Source organism: Mixophyes fleayi, chromosome 9 (genome assembly GCF_038048845.1).
Source record: "Mixophyes fleayi isolate aMixFle1 chromosome 9, aMixFle1.hap1, whole genome shotgun sequence".
NCBI lineage: Eukaryota > Metazoa > Chordata > Amphibia > Anura > Limnodynastidae > Mixophyes > Mixophyes fleayi.
The window spans coordinates 81125881-81152710 of NC_134410.1; the positions used below are offsets into that span (position 1 = coordinate 81125881).

The 26830-nt window shown below is 38.9% G+C and overlaps 1 protein-coding gene across 5 annotated transcripts in view; it reads right to left on the reverse strand.

The window, feature by feature from the left end:
- Positions 1 to 210: 210 nt before the first annotated feature.
- Positions 211 to 26830, reverse strand: part of NHSL2 (NHS like 2) — a 290614-nt gene continuing 263994 nt past the window's right edge. For 3 of the 5 annotated variants that reach the window (XM_075184581.1, XM_075184583.1, XM_075184584.1), the window contains exons 5-8: positions 21012 to 21197; positions 17311 to 19599; positions 1323 to 1452; positions 211 to 1164 (exon numbers count right to left, since the gene is read on the reverse strand). In XM_075184581.1, the coding sequence (XP_075040682.1) occupies positions 849 to 1164; positions 1323 to 1452; positions 17311 to 19599; positions 21012 to 21197 (2921 nt within the window). In that variant the 3' untranslated portion in view covers positions 211 to 848. Of the gene's footprint in view, positions 1165 to 1322; positions 1453 to 8571; positions 8637 to 9266; positions 9313 to 17310; positions 19600 to 21011; positions 21198 to 26830 lie in introns of those variants that run through there. The other 2 variants (XR_012678905.1, XM_075184582.1) reach the window with 2 other exon arrangements.

Genomic DNA, 26830 nt, shown 5'->3' on the forward strand with positions numbered 1-26830 from the left:
GGGCCACTAAAACTTAAGTATTAGTTAATCTGTATATTAAAGAGCCAATGGTAACATTTATACTACATATGTATAAGGTCCCATACCATGACAGAAGATAGTGGGTATAAGTGCTTGTTACTCAGTGAAAGCTATTGTCCTCTGTTTAAGTCTTGTTGGGTTCCAACAAGGTTCTCTAAAATTTGCAAGAAGTTTGACTTACTAATCACATAGTCTTAGGTCAAATATATTTAATTTTAACAAGTTGAAAACATTCACATACATATACACTATGTGAATGTCACTAGTGGCACATTCATATTAAGCGACTTGGATTTTAGGTTGAATGGTTGCTCCACCACTTAGATTGGTACAGAAAGAAGGCTTCCAAGACACAGCTGCTTGGCTGTCAGAAAATGAAAATAAAACTAATTATATAAAACAAATTGCAAAGCTGATAATAATTGAGAAATGGTTACTGGATTACATGCAGAATATCCTGTACATTCCAGGAAAAAAGATGTGGTAGATGTCACATTATTACTACACTTAGGATATCAGTCAAAGTTTGGCACAACATGACTTAAAGATGGTCCTTTCATAATATTCTAGGTTATTTCAACAGAAATAATATGAAGATGTATTTGTCATATAAACAAGTTCTTCAAAGATATTCTTTCTTCAGATATCCATTTAAGAAAAATGACAAAGTTTTTCCCACTTCATGCACATTGCAATGACTGATGTTTACAAATGGTAATTATATACCTGCCCGATTATAGAAATGTGGTTTTAGCAAAGCTTTTTTATGTGTAATATTAAACTTCACTTTAAACTGTTTTGTCTCCAGATTCCTGAAAAAATGATCTTCAAGGCAAAGTTTTTGTGCTGCCACTTTTCTCAATTTCTGGAGCAAACTCAGTCATCACTCTCCGTGCCAAAGGATTGGTGGTCTTTAAAAGTTCTGCAGCGGATGGGCGAGACCCCAGGCTGCTCTTGCTGCCCTTCCTTTGGAGAAGAGCTTTAAAGTCCTCATTTTTGCTGGAAGTCCGGCTAATGCTCATTGTTCCAGTTGTACAGTCAAGATTTGTGAAGCTTGATGAATTTTTAACCGGTGATACTGAGCTTTGTCTGCTACCAAAGGAGTCTCCAGAGTCTTTCCATCCCAATAACTTTCTTTTAGACCTAACAAAAACATCAAGAAAAGGATAAACTATTTAACATTTAGAGGTCAATTGGATCACAATAAGTAAGCTAGTTTCATTATGACTTAGGTGGTACATTAATGAAGGCGTGTTTTCTTTCCCACACTGTTACGTTATTTCCAACAGTAGAGGTCTTACCTGTGAATGACTGTAAATAAATCTTCAGTGGTCCGCGAACTCACAAACACCTCGTCATCATCTTCAATGATAGAGTCTGCTGTCTTGCTTGAAACACATTTGTTCTCTTCTGTTATATCTGTGTAATTTCCTACAGTATAGAAAATAAGCTAGCATCAGTAATCAAAAACTGAATCTCAGTAAGTTGGGATGGGGCAATAACACAAACTGTACTGTTTTTTTATTATGCATCAAATAAAGATATAAACAGTGATGTTATGATGACTGAAACTCTAAGGGATATATTTACTAAACTGCGGGTTTGAAAAAGTGGAGATGTTGCCCATAGCAACCAAGAAGATTCTAGTTATCATTTATTTAGTACATTCTACAAATTGACAGCTAGAATATGATTGGTTGCTATAGGCAACATCTCCACTTTTTAAAGCCCGCAATTTAGTAAATATACCCCTAAGTGTCATTTATTAGCTGCAGAATAGTGTTATTGTGATATCACAAACCAGTATTTAGAGACCATGTGCCAACTTTTACAAAAGTGTGCAAGGTTTTGGCCTTGCAAAATACTGAATGACAATGAAGACTTTGTGTACAATCTGAAAATAATTTATTCTTTAAATGTTCTAAAATCTCTTAAATAAGGACCATTCGGGGCACCCTACTTAACTGAGAGACCTTGAAAAACTTAGGTAAATAGCTATGCTATATGTAAATTGGCTACTCTAAGTAACAGCTCTTCCTTAAACCTTGAGATGTTTACGTAAGGCACCACTGCTATTTCCTAACAACCTCTACACAAGCGCAGAATGGATTATTTAGGTAGCGCTTTGGTATTACTTAAATAATCTATTCTGAGCATGTCTCCTTTCCTCAGGGAGACGGGCTTGTTACTTTTACAGTAGAGATATTAGGAGCATTCACACACGCTATTTTGACAACCCAGAATGTTATGTGTGACCTGCATTCTGGAGCTCCAAATACATACGTGCTCAGCAAACTGATCTGTAATCATCCGTCTCCTCTAAGTACAAAGCTCAGCCCTACTCTGCAGTAAATACATCCCGATCCGATACATCCCCTCTGAACTGCTGCGCTCTACATACATGCAGTGGTTGATGAAAGGGGATGATGAAGGAAGGGGACTTAATGATGCTAGGGGGTGATGAGGGAAGGGGACTTAATGAAGCTAGGGGTGATGAGGGAAGGGGACTTAATGATGCTAGGGGGTGATGAGGGAAGGGGACTTAGTGTTGCTAGGGGGTGATGAGGGAAGAGGACTTAGTGATGCTAGGGGGTGAGGAGGGATGGTAGTCAATACAATTGTAGGGGGGTTATGTAAGAAGAATGAGATAGTAGCGAAGAGTTTGAAGGGGAGAAGAAAATTATGAAAATGGTAATATTTCTAATCATGAGGGGGAAAGATGGATAGAGATAAACTATGGAACTGAAAGCAAATTTTAATGCTTTCCATTACTTGGAAATATAAATATAGATAGATAGATAGATAGATAGATAGATAGATAGATAGATAGATAGATATGTAATTGTTTTCAACATCCAAACATGTGAACATATATTCACAAATGTACCATATATATACACATAGTAAACATGCATGACTACTGTTGTCATAGCTGCTGTCCCTCCAGCAGCTATAAAGATTATGTGGATGTGGTTTAAAAATAAGCCTTTGTTACATTTCAGCCACCTTATCTGGGAGGTGACTGTATATGATTGTAACTCAATAGTAGACTTGTGTGAAGCATAGATGGAAGTGTAAGGAAACACAAATATGAGTACTCTTGATATTGGGTTGGTTTGCAAGTTTAAACTATTCTACTATTAGGTAGGGTTACCCTTTTGCCCTCAAAACAGCCTAAATTCTTCATGTAATATATATATATATATATATATATATATATATATATATATATATATATATATATATATATATATATATTAATGTAAAATAATAAATAAATATATATATATATATATATATATATATATATATATATATATATATATATGTATATATATATATATATATATATATATATATATATTTATATATCGGTGGTGCTCATTACTGCGAATATGAAAACCCCAACAACATTTACAGCAAAATGGTAATCGTGAAGCTGTCATTCTCAACATACTGGCAATTCCGACTGTTTGAAAAAATGACAGCTAAAAATTGCGAGACATGTACATACCGACACACAGATAGACATCACTTTCAAGGGCGACAATATTATTTGTGCTGTCAAGGGGGCAATGCAAGGCTGTACAATGTACAATGCTTCGTAAAAATATTGTACTGCCGGCGCCCCCTTGCATTGCCCCCTTAACAGCAGGAATAATAGTGTTGCCCTTGAAAGTGACGTCCATCTGTGTGCCGGTATGTACATGTCTCACAATTGTTGGTTGCACACCCATCATCTACAACATAAAAACCAGCTGCCTAATATTGTGTAGGTCCTTCTTATATCACCAGAACAGCTCTGACCCTTGAAGACATGGACTTCACAAGACGTCGGAAGGTGTCATGTGGTATCTGGCACCAAAACATTAGCAGCAGTTCCTTTAAGCACTGTAAGTTGCAAGGTAGGGCCTCCATGACTTGTTTTTCCAGCACATCCGCCAGACCTTCCATGGTAGAGATGCTCTGACCCAGTCATCTAGCCATCACAATTTGGCCCTTGTCAAAGTGGCTCAGATTCTTATCCGTGCCCATTTTTCCTGCTTCAAACACATCATCTTTAAAAACTGACAGTTCATTTACTGCCTAATATATTCCACCTCTTCACTGGTGCCATTGTGACAAGATAATAAATGTTACTTACTTCGCTTGTTGGTGGTTTTAATGTTGGGGCTGGTCGGTGTATATATCACTGTTTCAGTACATATACTTCAGCACTCATACACGTACAACTCCTAATTCGATTACAACTGTCATCATTAAGTACAGTAAACACTTCCCGGTAAAACATCACTGCTTAGTAAAACTTAACTTACAGACAATAACTTGCCAATGCACCATCACTGCATAGTAAAACTTCCCAGCGCAAAGTCACTACTTCATGTATATTTACATAACTCTTAACCTGGTCACGTCACAATGGGGGCGTGGTCATGTCACGATGGGCACATGGTTGTAAAGTGCTAGGCTGCCCATGAGATATCTCCCTTTTCCCCTACGTTCCCACCCACAGGAGTGGGATTGTACCGCTGAAGTTGGGACAGTTAGGAGGTATGCATTTATTATCCATGTTGGAGGCCAAGTCAACACCAAGCCATTCATTTACACAGTCCCATGACTATACAACCTTACAGAGGTTAACAAAGCATGGTATGATGTCGGGCTTCTTGAAGTATGTTAATAAAGCACAAGGCCCAATGTCGGCCATCATGATTATGCAATATTTATCACAGTATTTATACCATTCAATCGTAATTGCCTGTGCTATCTCACAACCACAAGTTTTTACCAAATGCTTACAATTCCTATCCGACCACTCAAGGTATTTGGATTCAGTACACAGTATTTTAAATGCAGTATGAATCATCTATAAATGTAATATTAATCTCCAACAAATGCAGTAATATTCTAAAAAAACAAGTACAGTGTAACATTAACCCTTCATACACAGCCATGTAGCAAGCATATTACACAGCACAGTCTGTATTAAACTATATAGCATGTATTAGCCATAGTAATATTAAAACTCCAACAGTATTGACTAATACCTACTAAACAGCAAACAGTATTGCAGGGCGTAAATTGAAGACCAAATACAGTACAGTAGCAGCCATCTTTAACATACAGTGCAACCCCTGTAACTATAGCAACAAGCCGTGCTCTTACTAGACTTCAGCAATACAGGTTTACTAAAATCCCAATAAAAGCATATATTTCATCTCCACAAAACAACTATAACAGACTTAACTAACAAGCACCATTTTTAACTCTTACAATCAACAGTAATACAGTACAGTAATCACAGTTTTAACTATAAAACAACATTCCCAGCATTATCAGACATGCACAATATATTGTAAGTACAATGTAGCAATACCACTTAAAGATATTATTTACAACATCCATTAACAATCTAATGTAGCACATCATTGCTAGTTCAACATAATATATAAAACACTTTACCACTAAACACTGTACAACACAAACTCTGTATGCTATCTCATCATGTTTACATATTTAACCATGATATATCCCCTCATGATCAAATATTACCACAGCCCAGAATGGCTTATCAATTATGATTCTAGTTGTCTTATTCATGGTGGTCAGAGAGTGGATGTCTGTTTGTCCAGTGTTTCTGCTAAAGGAAAGTGACCAGCAAAAATGTCAGATTCAGATTTGTTAAGAGTTGTAAACCAGAAAGGCCTCTGTGGGCAGAGACCTGCCCAGGCAACGAAAAACTGGTTTGCTAAAGTTACTGAAGAGGGATTCCCGTTGTCAGCTGCTTTGTTATCAGCAATTCACTGGTAAGCTGTGGCATTTATACCATGCTTAATTGGTATTAAGAGAACTAATGTGTGACAAGAAAATATTCCCAGCACCACTATGCCACAGTTGACATAAAGCATGATGGTTTCATGCAGAGGCGGAACTAGCGAGCTGTGGGCCACGGTGCAGAGAAGAGGGGAGGAGGGAACCTGGGCCCACAGCTCTCTAGTTCCCAGTGCTGCCGGCCCTATTATCGCCATGGGCCCCGGTGCACCACACCTGCTGCACCAAAGGTAGTTCCTCCACTGGTTTCATGTTGTTTACACAAAATTCTGACCCTACCATTTGCCTGTTGCAGCAGAAATCAAGATTCATCAGACTAGGTGACATTGTTTCCAAACTTCAACTGTCCAGTTTTGGTGAGCCTGTGCCCATTGTAGCCTCTTAGTTGACAGGAGTGGAACCCGGGGTGATCTTCTGCTGCTGTAGGCCATCCACTTCAAGATTCTATGTGCTGTGTGTTTAGAGAAGCTCTTCTGCATACCACTGTTGTAATGCATGGTTATTTGAGTTACTGCCACCTGCTTGTCTCCTCTCAACTGTTTCATTGGCAAGCATTCCCTAGAGCCATAACTTAAAATGTTAGCGCTTGAGGTGAGAAATAAAAATGCCACACCCCAGCCCTCAATTTTAATCAAATGGTCCTAAAATACTTATAAACAGCGCCCCCGTCAGTGATGCGCCCTGGGTGGTTGCCCCTATTGCTCAGCCCTTGTTATGGTCCTGATTTTTACTCACAGAATTGCCACTCAATGGATGTTTTTTGATTTGTGCACCATTATCTGTAAATTCGAGAGACTGTTGTACATGAAAATCCTAAGAGATCAGCAGTTTCTGAGATAAACAAACAACCCTGTTTGGCACCAACAATCCTACCGCAGTCACTTACTGTATATCGCATTTCTTTCCCATTCTGGAGCTTGGTCTGAGCTGCTGCCATGTGACTGGCTAACTGGAAACAGGTGTACAAGTGCACCTTAGAGTGGCCACTTATACACACACACATATATATATATATATATATATATATATATATATATATATATATATACACATACTAACAAACTTATGAACTCGAGGTGCTAGTAAAAACCGTCTTGTATACTATAGCAGATTTTTTTATTACTTGATATGTTTTAGCTTTTAGACCTTGCTTTAAGCATTAGAGACTTTAGAGATTGGCTACTAATGTGTTAACACTCATATTTGCATATAACTTGTATTCTCTTAGCCTTAAGATCTCTTACGTTTTCAATAACTTGAAGCGTTACTTAAACAGGAGTTAGGAGGACATTATTATCTCAACCATTGGAGGACTCCTAAATTTAATGGATGAGTTTAGAACATCTGGACCAATGTCTGGATTAAAAAGATATTTAAATTATCAGGAGGCAGCATAGACTGTTCATATTTTAGCTATTTATCACTATTTTTTAGCAGAGGTGATAGAAATGAGTTATTAGTTAAAAAGCCCCCAGTCATTCAGTCAAAAAAAGGCAACAAATAATGCACAATTGAAATCAATGTGCATTGTAAGCTAGTGATAGAAATGTATAGATATAGATATATATATATATATATATATATATATATATATATATACATATATATATATATATATATATATATATATATATATATATATGTATATATATATATATATATATATATATATATATATACATATATATATATATATATATATATATATATATATATATATAAAGGACATATACTTCTCTCATAGTAGATAAGGGCAATTTAAATACCCAATTACTATCAAACATTATATTAAGGCTGTATATATTGAGAAAAATATAAAAATGAACACTATTTTGAGGGTACTTTTACATGTATAGATATGCTTACACTTCTTAAATGAATGCAACAATGTAGTGTAAGGACACATTGTAGTATAGATGTCCCATTGGCAGAAGAATGAGGAATGCTCATTGAAAATATTATGGGGATTATCTGACGTAGTTAAAGCAGGGAGTTCCATGGAGAATGCTAAGATTCACGATTCAATTTTATGTAAAAGTGAAGAGTTGTTTTTTCTACTTTCTTGTGATTTAAAAACAGAATTTAAATTGATCAATTTATTTGCAGTATTAAAAAATAGTATGGCAAAAACAGTGGCCTGAAAGCTTCTGAAGAAACAGAGATAGTAACTCTATTATATGTCATTCATTTATATAAATTGAGTTTAGCCATTTGGATTCCAGTTAATCTGACAAATCTTTGTTCTACATGTCTGAATCAATCAAATTCACTCAAAATGGTCTGAGCTGCTCAGATCTGAAGTGCGACAAAAGTAGTTTTCAAAGGATCGGATTTTGCAAGATTTGGGAGACTTCCTGGGAATTGTAGTCCTGCTTAAATCTTTGTGCATAATATTATGTCAGAAGCACAAATACAACTCCCAGAAACCCATTAAAATCTCACATGGTATCATGTCAGGACCGTTCATAAAAATATTGAGCCCCCTGACAATTTTTGACCCTAGGCCTAGCTCTTGAGAGATGAGTTTGAAAGTGCTAATTAATATCTAATTAATAAAAGTAAGTCTAGAACAGTAAGTTTATTATGTTTTGGGTGGGTAAATAAAACAACGAGTGGGTTAGAATTTAGCCCCCTTTATCAAAATGTTCTTCATAATGTACGTTTATAGAATAATAGCCATGGCCCCCCTGAGAACACGGGTCTTGTGTTATGCCCCACCTGGTCAACCCTCTGTGCGTGGCCCTAATTATTGGACCAATCAGGGAGCAGTAAATGCTGGGCTCCTAAGAAAGAGAAAAACAATTAACTACTATGCAATTAGAAAATATAAAAATAATTTGTGAAATGATTATCGGTATAATATGGATTGTTTTATATTACTATATTAATGTTGATATTTTATTAATTTATTTTTAATAAAGCATATATATTTGAATATTTTCTTTATGTAAATGATTTAGCAATCCCATAATTTGATGCTGCAGCTCATTGTGATATTAATGTAGCATCAATATAGGATTTTTTTTCCCCTTAGAAAGAGAGATAGTTGAAGGGAAAACTGTCCCTTCAAATCTGTAGGGATGTTAATGCAAGGGAGGTAAGTGTATATATTTTTTTCCATGTATTTACTGCAATCATTATCATCTTCTTAATTGCCCATTTTTTGTATGGTTTGTCATGCCCTCATACTGTGTGCAAGATTGGTCATGGATTCGGTGTGTTATACAATCCTGGGAATTTCAGGGATGTTTCTCTACATTGGATTTCATTCTGCATTCATTTAGTGTTTGGCCTCATGCTATTACCCTTATATGCTGTAATGATGGTGTCATTTTATTTAAAATAACTGTGCATGTATAATGTTGATTATTGTGATATTTGTGATGATAGTGATGTCAATTAATTTGAAATACCTGTGCTTATATAATGCTGATTATTGGGATATTTCTGATGATGAGACTAGATGATGAGAAAAGATAAGGAAAAGATTATACATAGCCAGAAACAAAATCACAAATGTATAGATTGTGTGGCTTTAATACACCAAGTGATTACTTCCATCTACAAAACAGAGTATAATGCAAGGAACTGTGTTTTGTAATAAACAGGAAAACACTCAAATAAAAAAAAAGATCAATAATATATAGTAAATTTTTGCACATGTATGGAAATTGTATAAATACTGTAGGAACACAGGTCAAAATGACAGTTTTATGTGTTTTTTTTAGCATTTTACATCAAATGTAGATTGTATGGTGAAATCCAAAAAAACAAAAAAGCAGTCTGCTTTGCCAAAACCAAAATCAACAATTGAACACAACGATAGCTTTGGAAATAAAACCAAAAACAAAACATGGGTGGTTTGCCCATATCTATTAATAAGTGCTTATGGGTACAATAATTATAAATTTGGGATGCTCATCTGGTTTGGCAGAGAAGCTATCCCATGCTTTGGGTGTATGATACTCCAAAAGAGTTTATCCAACTTCTTCGTAACAAATGGCTGTAATTTATGAACCCACATACTGGGGACAAATTAATATTAAGAAGCATTTATCATTACTAACAAAAACCATAACATATTTAATGCTCTGTATGCATAAAATGCAAGCTAAACAAATAAAATTTGTATCATAATTACAATTTTAGATACGAAAGTATATTCACCCAAGACATATTTAGAGAACATGTGTTCTGGACAGATATAAACAATTATGTTGTATTTTAAATATTAAAGAGACAGAGGATTGCATCCAGTATACAGGGCTGGCGAAGCCACTAGGTAAACTAGGCAGCTTCCTAGACTGCCAATATTTCGGGGATGCCTTAGACACTGAATGGGTATCATCATTTTACTCATTTCATTTTTTTATTTTCCCTGCTGTATACAAGCACAGTGTGTTGGCCACCTGGGAGATTTAAGTTAAACTCCCCCCCCCCCTTTCCTCCCTGGCACCCCCCTTCCCCTCCTTGCTACAAGGGGGTAGAGGGTGTGTTTAATTGTTTAAAATTATTTGAGCATAAGCTATGAGAAGCTAAACCCACTCTTCCATTCACTCCCTTGCCCTGCCACTTCCTACCTCAGTACTGTGATCCTGCCAGCTGCTGCTCCACTGTGTCAGTAATAGGCTGGGATTCTAGCGCTGTTCTGCGATGTAATAGTGTAGCTCTACATGCTCAGTCAATCAAAGATACATAAGAGCAGCACTGGCAGCAAGATGTGTATGATCATCACAACATTTAGACTGACAAATCCTCTTATCCCTATTGTCCCCCCTTCTGCTCTTTACAAGCTAAGAAGCAGCAGGGGAGGGGAAGAATAAATTTACAAAGGAGCTAGTAAGAGGGAGGGGAGTGAATTACAGGGTGGGATCAAGGGGCAATAACTAACAAAGTTAGGGAGAGGTGAATGAATTACAAAGTGGGGTGTGAGTTAAGGGGACTGATTTACAGGATGGGTGTGTGAGGAGCCTTTGGTCCAACCAGTGGCTGCCGCTGTGAGCCAATCGGAGCTCAGTGTGGCCAGTTTGAATTTCAGGTAGGCCAATTGGAGATCACCACGCCATGACTCACCCATGGTTATTACGAGTCACAAGGTGAGTCAAACAACCATTGAAGAGCATGTACCCACTTGTTTTGATTAAGGGTGTGCACCGGCCACTTTTGGGGTTTTGGGTTTTGGGTTTTGGGTTCTGATTAGCTTGAGGTTTTGGGTTCTGATTTGTTTTGCCAAAACACCCCACGAAAGGTTTTGGTTCTGATTTAGGGTTTTGGGTTCTGATTTTTTTTTTAAAAGTAGAAAAAGTGCTAAAATCCATATTTTGGTGTTTTTTTCCCCCTCCTACACCATTATTAACCTCAATAACAATAATTTCCACTAATTTCCAGTCTATTCTGAATACCTCACACCTCACAATATTGTTTTTAGTCCAAAAGGTTTTTTTTTTGTTTTTTTTTTAAAGCTTTGATCAAGGGCAAATAGGTACTCCATCTTGCAAATTTGATTAAGCCTTGACATATTTTTGTCCATATCTGTGCAGTGGGAAAATACAATGTTGTGATTATGTCATTGACATTTGTCATTAAATATACCACTTACTGGGATGTTTTACAATTAGTTTGCACATACATTGCCAGAATAATAAGCAGCTTCTTGTGTCTCAAATGTTTGGTGTCCCACCTATGTGTTTCTGATATCTAATTGTGTTTTAGAGTAGAGTTAGGGTTATTAGATTGAATTTGATAAATTAGATTTCTGAAATGTCCTACTGTGTATTGAATGGTTAGTTAAACATTCCTTCATATGAAGGTTATATCGTCAAACACGTTGTGTAAACTGAGGACAGCTTTTAATGACCATCATTTTATAAAAAGACTAAAGGGTGAAAAGCAAAAGACATAAATAAATAAATAAATAAATAATATCTAGTTTAATGTAAGATCATAATAAGTACATAATAAATGTAAGATACATAAATATTACTCTAAAGCTGAAGTCATCTGAAGATGATGAAGTATACAAGATACAAAAAATTGCAATCTCATATTTAAAATGTATTCTAACAATAAACACTAAACCCCAAAGAATAATTTGGACAAAAGAATTATAAGACAGAAACATAACATAGCAAGCAAAGCCAGTTTACCTTAGTCAAGATGGAATGCGTAAACAACCAGGTTTTGCCACATGCGCGCCGGATCCTTTAATATAAGTCAATGCAACAGATGGGACCTTTTTATGGTCAATTAAGTCAACTAATAAAAAGGTAATTTACAATACCCTCAGGAACAAAGTATCAGGTCACTCATACGAGGAAAACAATTCTTTTCATGAAACAATGGATAGTAATGATTGCAGTGTTGAGGCTGTCAACTGTAAGCTCCAAAGCAAGTGTAGGGATTAACCTGTTGTTGGCTTCCTGTTGTATATATAGCGGGCATAGGAATGGCAGCACAAAATGTAGGTTGTGCGCTTCCACAGCAGCCTATAAACCTGTCAGTAACAGTCATGAGGGTCCTCTTTGGGACCAGGAACCATAAAAAGTGGTTGCTTGCTAGCGACAAAATCATTAGACAAGTGTTCAGAGCGAAAACATTATGTCAGCTGCCAAGTGTGGCATGCACATCCGCATAAAAAAGAGTGGGTGGAGTCGGATCTCGCGAGATCCAACGGCGTGATGACGAGGTTTTGCCTCGTTCTGAGGTTAGTGATCGGCGGGAACCCCCAAACAGTGCTCGGATCCGGGCTAGGATCGGCACTGTTCGGGGGGGTTCTGATTTAATAATTCCGGACCCGCTCATCTCTAGTTTTGATCAGGCACTAGTCCTGTGGTGATATTTCAGACACAGGCCCCATTTAAAGGTACGCTTCTGGCGTGCACTCTCCCTAGGAAACTCAGTCAGGCCTCCATTCAAGGTAGACCCTAAATGAGTAACACTTGATCATTTATTGCTTTTCACTGCCTACATGCATTGCGTGATATATTATCTTGTCTGCATTCCATTACTTTGAATTGTTTTGCATTGTGTTGCCTAATGTTCATGTGGGGTGTTAGGTTTAGTTAGGCTAGTACACTACACCTAGTCTAGTTATTAGTTATGTGTAGTGACCACATAGTTGTTGTTAGGGTCATTTTGCTTTGTTTGGCTAGTGTGGGTGACACACTCTACTGGTAATAGTAACTTAGCAGATTGGGTGGGTGTGCATGTGTGTCATTTGCAGGTGAAATGATGTAGGAGATTGATCTAGGATCACAGGGAGCCAGTACAATACACAGTAAGTATGATGGGTGTTGCAACGCTACTGCCGTCACACTCGTATGAGTAAGGTGTCTGTGCAGAATATGTTTCTGTGGCAAGCACTTGTAGTCCCCCGTGCTCAGGCTAGTGTAACTGGGATAGTAACAATGGGATGTGGCATAGGTGCCTTACACACATCCCAAACATACCCAATTTGGCCCATCTCCGGTTTTCATCTGTTTTTCTTGTTGCAGGTGAACAGACCTTGCATTTGTTATCTGATGACAGGTTGGTAGTTTTCCGTAGTTCAACGTGTCGAGTGAGGCAGAGCTCACTACAGGTGAGGGAGGGAAGAATGAATTACAGAGTGGATGAGGGAGAAGGGAATTAATTGCAGGATGGAGGATGAAAGAGAGGGAAATTAAAGGATGGGAGATGGGAGAAATTAAATACAGGGGGCAAGGGAGGGCAGAATGCATTAAAGGGATTGGGAGGACTTTTAATCTACTATAAAGACAGAAACTCTTTGCAGTCAACTATAGTACATAATGTTCTTTTTATTAGGTCAGTATCTGTGTCCTTCAGGCAATATTAAACCAGCTCATGGCCTACTCTGATAGTAGTGATGGGTTGCTGGTGTTAGCGAACTACACTAGCCCCATTGAAGACTTGCCATTATAGGTGGGGACTTTGGCGTGCTCACTTAGGGACTGGGCTCAGCCCACGTGGCCAGAGGTGGGAGGTATGTCACAGTTGAGAGTGGTAATGATATTCATTTTTTGGGTTGCCCAGGAATATAGCGACAGGCAACTGGGCATTGTGTGCTAGTCCCCTTGATCTTATTAGGAGACTTTGAGTTTAAATAGCTGCAATGTGGGGAGAATCTGGGCTCTCAGAAGAAGCATTCATCTTGATCTGAAGAAAGGTCATGTCCCTCATGTATTCCTAGTTTATTGAAAAAATCAGCCGCAATGGACTGGTAGATTATGGACCACTGTTCGTCCACCTCTGAATTACAGGGTAGGGAATGAGGGATTAGAAAATGAAGAACAGAATGTGTGGAAACGTTTGAGGGGAATGAATTAAACAATGGGGGCAAGGGGTGAATGAATTATAGCATGAGGCAAGGGAGAGAGTAATGATTTACAGGGTTGGGATGAGGGAGATGGAAGAGAATTACATGGTATGCAATGTGGGAGATGGGAATCAATTATAGGAGAAAAGAGGAATGAATTATATGGAAGGCAAGGGCTGGGTGAATTACAGGGTGAGAAAGTGTAGTAATGGATTATGGGGGGAAAATGTATATTACACGAGAGGTGATACAGTACTGATTCCAATACAGTTCATAAAAAATATTTCCTATTAGACATTATGGGCCTGATTCCTCTTCGGACATAAGTCCCTTTGCGTACCGTATCTTGAGTGAAATAGCCTTGCACATGCACAGAAACATATTTTACATAAATTAACACAATTGTATGTAATTCATATTTGAATGCAAATGACACTACTGCAAACAGGGAAGGGAAGGGACAGATGAACGTAGGCAATATACATTAAAGGCGTGCTGAGGATGTGCCAAAGCAGATGCAGCAAATATAAAGTTCTTTGTTTCTCTTAAGTACGTGTTTTTTAGCTGTATCAATGAATTACACCAGCTAAAGGACAGGTGTTCCGTGCTCGTTTTAAAAACGCAACTTATGTGCAGGTTGCGTTCGAAGATGAATCAAGCCTTAAACGTTTTCCTCTCTCTAGCAATGAGGGTGCTGTGCATTTCTTTCTTAGCAAATCAACAGTTCTTAAAATGAAACCCTTATTTAAAACAAATCAGATATTTACTAAATGCTATTGTAGCAAAATACATTTCTTTCCTAAAACCCACAGCTCCAAAATGTTATACTTCACCCGTCCAATTTACTTTTATCCCCCACTGCACCCAATGTCAAGATTTCCCAATACCTATATCAATGATTGTAAATGAAAAAATATCCCTATTTCCTTTTTCCTCCGTGTGTTTCATTGGTGGTGAATTGTGTTTCTACACAAGCTGGAATGGGAAAAGCCTCTGCTAGGGTCTGCATGACTGCAGAAGTGTACTATGTCCAGGCAATGTGGAGAGCCTGTAAAAAGAAACCCCCACAATTGCATTTAAATAAATTGTCAGGCTTCCACTCAAATAGCCAATTAAACCATCATGATTTATTGTGTAGGAAAGTCACAGTAGTTTAACATTGAACCTGTTCAGCTTCCTGATTGTCCTATGACACTGATTGGTATATTTACTAAACTGCAGGTTCGAAAAAGTGGCAATGTTGCCTATAGAAACCAATCAGATGCTATCATTTTGTAGAATGTACTAAATAAATGATAACTAGAATCTGATTGGTTGCTATAGGCAACAACTTCACTTTTCAAACCTGCCGGAAAACTCTCAGCTTAATACATTTACTCCTTGATCTAATGGAAGGCTAAGAGCTGTAACATGCTAAAAACATGTATACCAGTAGAATGGTACTACTCCAGCTGTGAGTACATTAACTCCTACTCCATCTTTACAGGCTTGATTATATAGCACTATACCAGCATATTCCACTGTAGATAAAAATGACTCCGCTACCTGCCTGCCTGTCTGCCAATTCTCTAGTAATAAAAAAATCAGATATAGGGAAGAAAAGTAGTTTTGCCGGAATAAGTGCTTTGTTTACACTATAGGGCAGAACAAAATGAAAAACAATTATTTGAAAATATGTTTTTTTTTATCAACTTAGGTATATGAATTAAACAAAAATTGGATGGACTTCCCTTACAAACCACAAATAGTAGAATACAGAAGAAGGCCATGGGCAAAAACTGTAATGTGTCTGGAGAATGTCAAAACCAGAGATATACTGTATATGTTTTTAAATTGATGCTGAGTATTCCAATGATAAAGGTGAAGTTGCCTTGCAGTTAATTGAGTAAATGACAGTTAAAATAATTTTGCAATAGTTTAAATAGAACCTCATTAGACAGATAACTGGTTATATTTTGCAGTATCCTGTTTGAGAAAAGCCCAAGATATACTATACTTAATGATAGATGATTTACAGGAACTGAACATGAAAAAGGAGTAGAGTAAAACATGAAAGCCACCGTTCAGTTAATCTCAGTGTTGGCAAGTTAGGTAATAAGCAGTATTGAAAACATACAGGAGATGAAATTCAGTTAAAAATAAAATTAGATCTGATTACTTAGAGAGGTAATATCTAATTTAAAGAAGCTTTTCAGCTTATTGCAGATAGAACAAAGATGAAAAAGCTACATTATTATTAAGGGCTTTGAAGATTACACTGAAAACCTGTATGTCAGAGGTGTTCAAACAGTAGCTCACAATCTACCAGCTAATGGGTCAGGCGTTGCTGCTTTCTTCAATAAGTTAGAAATGCATGAGGGACATGGCCTTGCTCAGATCAAGATAGATGCTTGCTTGCCATCTTGGGACTCTATTCCACTACCGGTCCCACCTCCTGTGTCAGGATCCCAAAGCCTCCTACCATCTGAGGCATCACACTTGCAGGGAGAAGACTTTCTGCCACACTCTCAAGAAATCTGGAGCCTTTGGAACTGCAGCTCTATCACACAGCAGACAGACAAACAGATTAGGCCCTGATCTGGTCTCAGATTGTCTGAGGGATACAGATACTGATTTAATAAATATTACATTATGTGCTATGTCAGATTGCAAAATATTGTCTGCCTTTAGAGTAGATCACTGAGTCATCAAATCATCAGTGTCATCAAGTACAAAACACTGTAAAGTATTGAAAGTACTGAAATAATTTTCAGTATATTGTTGGGGAAAGAAAATAAATGGTAAAAATAGTACAGAAGAAAGACTTAGGTAAGTAACTAATGAGATACTCAAAAAGTTTGGAAGCCATGAAGGGGAGATTCCTGATAATTATGCACAGGTAGAGGGTCTGTTTTTCAGAATGCTTGGAACTTGGAATTTCCTACAACAAACATTTTCTGTCATTTGGAGCACTATGCCTTTAATATACTAAACCCCATTAAAACACTGCCCCTGCCATCCTATAGGTGCAGGCACTGGGTTGAAAATGACTATAAGTATTATCATGAAACAGTACCAATTATGTACTTTTACCCTTATTATTTACCAAGTTTCCTGGATAACAGCTTTGTGGACAAAAGTTCAATATCCACAATGTTACTTACCTGGAAAGTTATCAATGGATACAAGATCTGGCTGGGTAGCATGAATGACTTCTTCAGCACTATATTTCTGAAACTCAATGATATCAGGAAATGAGCAAACTCCAGAACCCTGAGATACAATGGGGGATAACCTTAGTTCAGATGAAGAAGACATCATTTGGCTTGGTGGTGGTGGACTGGCAACTGGCAGATGTAACACACTTGGCTTTTTTGGAATGGGTGGTGGAACCTTTACTCTCTTTTTATCAGTATACATCAAGCTTTGAAGAGTTATTTTTTCTGGAAGTTGTCTTCCTTTGGAAGGTTCATCTTCTTCAGCACTGCTTTGTGAGAAGCTTCTAACCTCAGATGACACTGTTTGGAAGTAACTTTCTGAAGGTGGAGATGAGTCTAAGGAAGGTGGTGTCTCCACACGAGTTTCATTATCATAGTTTTTCTTGTGCCGAATAGTTCCAATAACTAGGTATGCATCTTGTGGGGATACTTGATCTCGAAAATATTTTCCAGGAGAAGAGGGAGACATCACGGGGGATTCCGGAGTGATTGCAGAAGATCTGTAACATAGGCTGTTTGGTCTTCTAGACATTGGAGGTTTTTCTGCCACTGGTGGCTTTGTCTTTTTTTCTGGCAAGGGGAAAGCTTCATCTGTCAATTCATCAATGTGATCTACAAGATCCAAGTTATCTTCTGTCTCTGACTTGCTGACTGACCTAAGACGAATTGATCGTAGGTCTGATTGAGTGACCATTGGCATTACAGGTTGCACTGGACTTGTTTTCTGACTCTGAGTTTTAGTGCTAAAAGTTGACTCAGAATGGTTCCTACTAGTCCTCATCTTACTCTTTGAAGACTTTCTTATGCCAGTCAGATCCAGATGTGTGGGTGGCATTAGTGGTAAATCAAAAGACTGACGAACATTAGGACTTCTATCAATCGGTGAAACAGCTGGAAGAGATGATTTTCTTTCAGGAACCATAGGTCTTATCTTATTGCTCTGGTAAGGTGAGTGGCCTAAAATGAATGATGCTGGAACTGCAGTAGGAGTCTCTGACTGGCTGGAGTAGCCACTAGATGGGGACATCAAACCTGGAGGTTTACCAGGTGATGACATCTTTGAATCTGTCTCTATGGACACTTGAGAGGGAGTTGTGGCCCTTGAATTGGACAGAGATGTTAATGACTCTGAACTTCCCTGTACCTTTCTGCACTCTATCACAGTAGTACCTGTTGCTGTACTAGAGCCAGATAATGTCCTGTGCAAGTCATTAGATTTGCAATCATTAAAATTCCAGTTCTGGGTAAAAAGCATGCTTTTTGATGCTGGCATAGTAGCATTAGCCTGCATTGATGTTTGAATATAACTATGTCCTTGACTATCAAATGCAATACAGAGGCTTTTAGGCCTTTGATCCTTAGGCATGGTAGATACTGGATGCAGTTTCTGAGCAGAAGTGTCTTTAATTAATGAAACACTGCGTGCAGGAGGAGATGGCTTCTTCTTTGGCTTTCTCAAGGAAATACTTCGTGATCTCCTCCTCTCCTGATTTTCTTGTTCAGCTACAACAGAAACATTTTCGGTGCTTGTGCTTTCCTCAGAGCTCCCACTGGGATAGTTTAGAGCATAGTCCCCACTTCCTCTTCTGTTCTCTGTATAGGTAATGTCCACTGACGACAAGGAACCAGAATCAGTTGGCATTGACAGTGATCTTTCTCGGAATGTGCATTCACTGGAAGGTGTTGGCAAGGTTGCAGAGTTACTTGTGTTACTTGATCCTGGTTGACTAATGCAGAAAATAGTTTTAGACTTCTCTCCCTTTGTATGTTCAACATGTGGTGATGGGAGTGTTGCACTAGAACATGTGCTTCCTCCATTGCTCCTTCCTATGTTGTCTTTTCCTATTTTAAAAGAGCCTCCACCTTTACAAACTCCAGGGAATGCCATGGTCATAGTGGAACTTTTTGTGGGTTCATTGACATGGGCCTGCTGTTTTTTTACTGGACTAGATGGGGTCATATAGTTGAATGAACTTCCCTGCCAGTTGGGAGTAGCTGTGTCCTTGGCCCCATTACATGGAGGATTAGAATACATTATATTTGTATTTTCCATACTGCTTGGTGATTGTAATATGTGACCAAGGTCACTGAATGTCTTTCTTAATGGTAGCTGCTGAGGATGAGGTGTAGCTGCTCTGCCTCCTGGATGCCTCCCATGGGATGACTCTGGTTTAGGAGGTGGTGAATCTGCTGGAACAGGAGGCTGTTCACTGCTTGTCATGCCATTGACATTTCCTATACAAAGGAAAACCAAACAAGTAAACATTTTTTTCTAATGAGTATATGGTGCAATTAGCCCATAAAAAACATAAGCAGGCAAGAGAGTACAAGCATCACTATTTTTTTAATTTTGTCATAACACATGCATTGTAAATAAAGACTGATCACAACATATGACCTATAGACTGTGCTTATATATACCACACAGGCCTAAGTAAGCAACTTATTAGATGACATGAAAGACAAAGAGTAAATGTAAAATATGTAAGTACTCCCTGTTTAACTGATACAGTGCATATTTTTCATTCTAACTTTTTTAATTTGTTTGTTATGAAAATTAAATCTTATTTCTTAATTTGACATGGTACTCCCAAGGTACTTCCTTCTTTGATGATATCATAAATAACTCCATGAGATCACCAAAGAAGGAAAACAGCATAATAGCTGCAGGCCTGCATTAATTAGTGCCTCTTTCTAACCTCTTATATTACAGTTTAACTTTTTGTATAAAGTACTCTCCTTCTGAACATTGTTAATACCTGTAATATACTTTAATGTTTTAAGTAAACCACCACCACTTTCTGTTCTATTCACTAACCTGTACACTTTAATGTCCACAAGACTGTCATGGTAAAATTAGTGCTTAAGACGCTGTGCCATTTGTATGGCACGTCTGAAGGTGAGGTTAGCACAACAGAACACAATACTCTGCACTGTAAACTGTAATCAAAGCATTTTGAGCTACTGCTAAATTCCTTTGCCTAAGCAGACAAGAATTCTGATAGCCTTAAGCTAGGTACACGCTACAAAAAAATTCTACCAATGCAATATCCTTAACGATTTTACCAACGATTGAAAGTCACGATCAGCATGCCGATTCTTGTGTACACACCTACACGATTTACCTTCAGGTCTGTGCTCTTCATCTGTCATAACCATCTGCTGAAAAGATTTTGAATCTGTAAACTCTATGGGGATCTGCCTACACTGCTGGTCGTGAGTGCATACACACTTCAGAATTTGCCCAACATCGTTTCATCATTTATAGAGACTTTTAGTTTACTTATAAAATCAAATGAAACAATACAATGTTCTTTGGTACGATAAAGCATGATCGTGGGAGTGTACACACTAATGCAATATCAGACCTAACAGTCATTTATCGTGTGATTGGCACAATAATCAGGTGTAGTGTGTACCCAGCTTTACTTGTTGGCTTGTTGTTTACTAACTTTACAATTGTCTGAGATAAGATTAAAAAAGTTTTAAAAAAAAGTCTGCAAATTGAGTAATTCAATTAAAAAAAGTATTTTGAAATTGATATTTGGATACAAATGTTAAACCTAATTCAGTTTCAAAGAAAAAATAGATACTTTGTTAATTATATGAAAACATAACAAACAACACTGGTATTTGTAAATGGTAACCTGCTGTGGTCTTTTTGGGGGTTGACTCAGAGGCTGCAGAAGTCCTGTGCTCTTCTTGATCTTGGGTTTGATGATGGGAGAAACCAATTATTGTCCTTCGACGTCTTAGAGTTGTTTTAGGGTTGACTGCAGTCTCTGTGTTGAACAAGGAATGGTGGGAACTGGCGTGCTTGTCAAAAAGTTCTCCTGTAGAGGAAATACATTTGATCCATCTCAAATCTTAGTTGAAAAAATACCAAGGGTATTAAACAGCACAGAATAAATGCTCTGTTCAAATATTATTTTCACTCAACAGTATGAAACCCTTTCACTACACAGAAGACAAATATCAATGTCCACCATGAGAAAAATGAACCAACCTGCATTCAGGCTATGACTTCATCAGTCTGGAGACAGTACCATGGTCAATTTTGGTTCATACCCACCAGGTTAATGTGATATCAATGAATACAATATGTTCTTGCCTGTCCTTTATAGTTAACTAGTTCAAAGTGCCAACAATAAGTCATTATCATCATTTATTTATATTGCACCACCAATTCCACAGCGCTGTACAGAGAATATTTGTCATTCACATAAGTTACTGCTCCATTGGGTTTGCAGTCTAAATTTCCTAACACACACACAGACCTGGATTAATTTTGTCTGCAGCAATTAACATCAGTATATTTTTGCTTTCCTGCTTCTTTGACACAAATTTATAAAACACCTTCCTACAGTTGAATGCTTCTTTTGACATGCCGTCTCCATTCATGGCAAGTAGTAAGTAGCCACCCATAGTGTATTTATGTGACATTATTGACATTTTGGGCTTAATGTCATTTTTTCAGGAAGACACAAGGGGGCTGTAAGGAGAGCTATAGGGATAGGGCTGTAATGAGAGCTATAGGCAGGGGGCTGTAAGGAGAGCTATAGGGAGAGGGCTGTAATGAGAGCTATTGGGAGGGGGCTGTAAGGAGAGTTATAGGGAGGGTCTGTAATGAAAGCTATAGGGAGGGGGCTGTAATGAGAGCTATAGGGAGAGGGCTGTAATGAGAGCTATAGGGAGGGGGATGTAAGGAGAGCTATAGGGAGAGGGCTGTAAGGAGAGCTATAGGGAGGGGCTGTAATGAAAGCTATAGGGAGGAGGCTGTAATTATGGCTATATGGCAGGGCTGTAATGAAGGCTATATGGCGGGAGCTGTAATGAAAGCTATATCGTGGAGGCTGTAATGAAAGCTATATGGCGGGGGCTGTAATGAAAGTTATATGGAGGGTATGTAATGAAACCTATATGGTGGGCGCTGTAATGAGAGCTATAGGGAAGGGGCTGTAATGAAAGCTATAAGAAGGGGTATGTAATAAAGTTATATGGAGGGTGCTGTAATGAGAGCTATAGGGAGGGCACTGTAAGGGGAGCGGTATGGAGGGGGCAATGGGAGAGGCATGGAGGGTGCAATGAATGAAATATGAGAGTCCATGGCCTTATCTGTGAGGAGTTTGTATGTTCTCCCCGTGTTTGCGTGGGTTTCCTCCGGGTGCTCTGGTTTCCTCCCACACTCCAAAAAACATACTGGTAGATTAATTGGCTGCTAACAAATTGACCCTAGTCTGTGTGTGCCTCTCTCTGTCTGTGTGTGTGTATGTTAGGGAATTTAGACTGTAAGCTCCAATGGGGCAGGGACTGATGTGAGTGAGTTCTCTGTACAGCGCTGCGGAATTAGTGGCGCTATATAAATAAATGATGATGAAATGATGATGATGAAGAGTAACTATAACACAGTTTTTTTCTCTCTTTTTTGTGAATCGTGACACTATGGGGAAATTAAATTGCTGGCAGACATCACCACGATGCCCGGCTGCGCATATTGCCAGCCATTACTGTAGGAATCTAAACTCATTATTCCGCACACCTCTATGGGGTGCAAGGAAAATTGAGAAGAGATCCCTGCCATAACTTTGGCGCAATATGTCTACGTGAAAGTTACGAAGACACATTGCGCTGAATTGAATCTCCCCCTATGCCCTTAATTTTAGTCTTAAATGCCCTGGACGCCCCAAAGCCTTAATCCAGCTCTGGTGAAGCCTAAGAGGCAAAGGACCACTCAGCAGCTAGTGCTATTTTTTTAGGAATACATACATAACCTTATTTCTTTATTTAAGTAACAATCTTACATAATAAAGTAAATTAAAATACCCCAATTAAAATAAAATGTCTTAAAAATAGTACTTTCTTTTGCCATTATTATTGTTGGTATATTTAAGAATTTAACAGGATTGAGGTCTGAAAACATAAAGTAAACTTAGTCAGGTTTTTATTTTTCAGTGATTCAAACAAGTGTCAGAAGAATGCAACATAAGACAAATGGGAAGACATAATGGGCCTGACTTAAGTCCGAATGCAACTTGTACATCTGACGAGACCGGGTCCCATTGGGATAAAATTGGATCAGCCTGGTCTGTCATGAGTGGGCCCGACCGAGGATATCAGTTTCCTTGTACTGTTATTAAATTTCACCCTGTGGACAGATCCGGTACTACATGTGTCCCAGGAGGGAAGGGGAAGTTGTTACAGGAAGCTTGGATCAGCTGAAGCCACTGTGACATCACAAAGTCATGCAAGGGGTTAAACAAGGGAGGATCTGGCCTTGATTTAGGTACAGGGGGCAGATTTAATGATGTTTGTTTATGTGACATGAAGCACCTAACTCCTCAGACTTGCTTTCAGGGAAACCACAGAGGGGCCTTTATTGAAATATACACCTTACCACACCCCGGTCACCACCCCTATGCTGGAATTACCAATGACTTGTGGACTGTTGAAGAGTGGGGTGGGCCAGGGGTAGAGAGGAGTAAAAACACGGGAGAGGGGAGGGGTTGGGTGACAGGATTTTTTTAAGGAGAAGGAACTCTAACTGGTAGAGGGTAATTGAACTCTGCCAGGGGACAAATACTGGTTGAACATTACTATCCCAGTGTGGAAGTTTGTTGGACTCCTTCTCCATCGAGAGTCACTCGTGATCCAGAGGAAACTGGTGAGCCTACTTAGAGTAGAGAGACTGGTACTCTGGCTCCCACTAAGCTAGTGGAGAATTGGCCGTGCCTGGATCAGCAGGATTGGAGGACAACTACTTGAGACTGGCCCACTGGCCATCCTGTGCAATAACTTTGGGACTCATTTGTGGCCTGACTGGGACTCTGTGAAACTTCTTGTGTGGTGAGACCTCTCCTATGTGCTGTTTGGGTGTTTTATTGCCACTGGTTATTAGCTAAAATTCTTGTATATTTGGTGGGGAGAGTATTTCTCCTTTGTAGAGCACTGTTTTTGCACTTGCTCTGTGTGAACACTTCTGTGAATAAAATGATCATTATCTCTTTCTTGCTTCCTTACTTGTGTGTTTCCATGAACTTAGAGGGCTAGTGCCACGGGCACTAGGAGTTTTACCCAGAATTCACCAGGTGTAGCTACACTTACCAGAAGTGCGGACCTCTGGGTAGTGTGGTGAATCAGTGGACCCATACAGTAGAATAGAGGAAAGGAATGTCAATAGTATAAATGCTGAGTCTTGGCACCGTGGAACTGTGATGGTACAGCAGTTTAGTAAACAGGATAAAATGAGGAAAGAGTCCAAGTGCCTTAGCACGCAGGTAGCATATAGCAAGCCAGTACTTGATAACTGGATAACATTAGGCAAAGACCAATCAACAATATAGTAGAAGAGTCAGCGACTTGCAGCTACAATACAGAGGCACTTGTAGACTTTAGTCCAGCTAATAGGTACCATACAGAGTAGTAGCTATATCACAAGGAAACATGAATGGTCTATGGCTGGTAAGTTTCACCACGGATATGTAGAGAAGACTTGTCCAGCGCAGGTGTGTAACAGAATAGCGTAAGTGGTCTGTAATTGGCAAGTTGTACCACTGATGTGAAGGGAAGACTTGTCCAGGCGCAGGCATGGAACGGAGTAACGTGAGTGGTCTGCAATAGGCAAGTTTTACCACTGATGGGTAGAGAAGACTTGTCCAGGTGCAGGCGTGGAACGGAGTAACGTGAGTGGTCTGCAATAGGCAAGTTGTACCACTGATGTAAAGGGAAGACTTTTCCAGGTGCAGGCGTGGAACGGAGTAACGTGAGTGGTCTGCAATAGGCAAGTTGTACCACTGATGTGTAGAGGAGACTTGTCCAGGAGCAGGCAGGTAACGGAGGTAGCGAGAGTAGTCTGCAGCGGGTAAGTTCTACTACCGATGTGAAGAGAAGACTTGTCCAGAAGCAGGCAGGTAACGGAGGTAGCGAGAGTAGTCTGCAGCGGGTAAGTTCTACTACCGATGTGGAGAGGAGACTTGTCCAGGAGCAGGCAGGTAACGGAGGTAGTGAGAGTAGTCTGCAGCGGGTAAGTTCTACTACCGATGTGGAGAGGAGACTTGTCCAGAGCAAACGGATAACACGAGCAGAAACAGGAAACACCTCAGAGTCTCAAGGAATGAGAACCAAGAACAGGCAAAGGTAATAGGGCAACAGGTGCCTTAAGTACTGAGAGGTGATTAATTAACCAATGAGACTAGAGGCGAGGTATTAACAGTTCAGGGTTTCTGCACATGCGCAATCTTAGTCAAGATGGCGGACGGCCGCGGCTCAGGAGAGGCGCCGGCAGGAGCGAGAGAGACCCATGTCCCAACCTAGAGGCACTAAAAGTCCGGTGACTGACAGCTAGGTCCCTAGTGAACTTAGGTTCTAACCCCTGTGTCCTCACAGAACATAAGTTGCGTTTTAAGAAAAGAGCACAAAACTTGTGCATAGTTCCAACCATATTCATATCCAAACGTTTCTTAGGGTACATTTCCATTTTTGGGTGAAGTACGCTCTGCCTAAACATTGCTTGCCATATGTAGACAGACAGAACAGACAGCTGGATGCACACAAGCGTATGTGCAATATAAGGCCACATCAGAAATGATATTATAAAAAAAATTGAGCAACGCTTAACAGTATAATCATTAATAAAAATATGGATTCGGGAAAAAAATGTATATTTAATATTATATTAATATTGTTTTTACATTTTCTTTGACATTAAATACATAAATAAAAATTCTTTAAATCTTACTTGCATACACATTTTCCATGACAGCAAGTGGCATGCATACATGCAGCTTTTAAAACAAAGATAATTCTGGGTCAGCCATCACTATCAGTCGGCACTTAAACCTGCTTTGTAGCTGGTACAAATGATACGACTGACCAAGCGCACATGTTAGAGAAACAGGACTTGAATTGGCTGCATCTGCATTTGAGTGCCCTCAACACTCCATTACTGTACATGGCCTATGTTAGCAGGGCTGTCATCAGAAATCGTGGGGCCCAGTACAAATGAAACAGATAGGGCCCCCTGCCGACTGCTAGCTCCCCCTTACCACCCCATCCTCCCCGCCTCCCCCAACCCCCCAATGCATTGGCTTGTACAACAGACAAATGGATATATAATTGGTTGTACTGTGTAAAAATATTATACTTTACGAGATGGCATCACTGATACACTGAATTCTACTATTTTATTCTTTTGCATATGATCAACGGTTATTATTATGTGTTATATATCTGTACAACCCAATATTAAGTATAATATGTGACATAATTTAACAGATTTCAAGACCAGCCTCATTTGCCGGGCTTAAACCACAGGATCTGCAAAGTTGTTGGATTGACATCTCTTGGATCACATTTTTGGGCTGGTGCTACCTAAATAGGACTGGTACCTTCCCCCTGACCAAAGAACTGCAGGCATCTTGTGGCCTCCCTAATACATATTTTCTCTAATACTTGCAAATAAGAATATTTT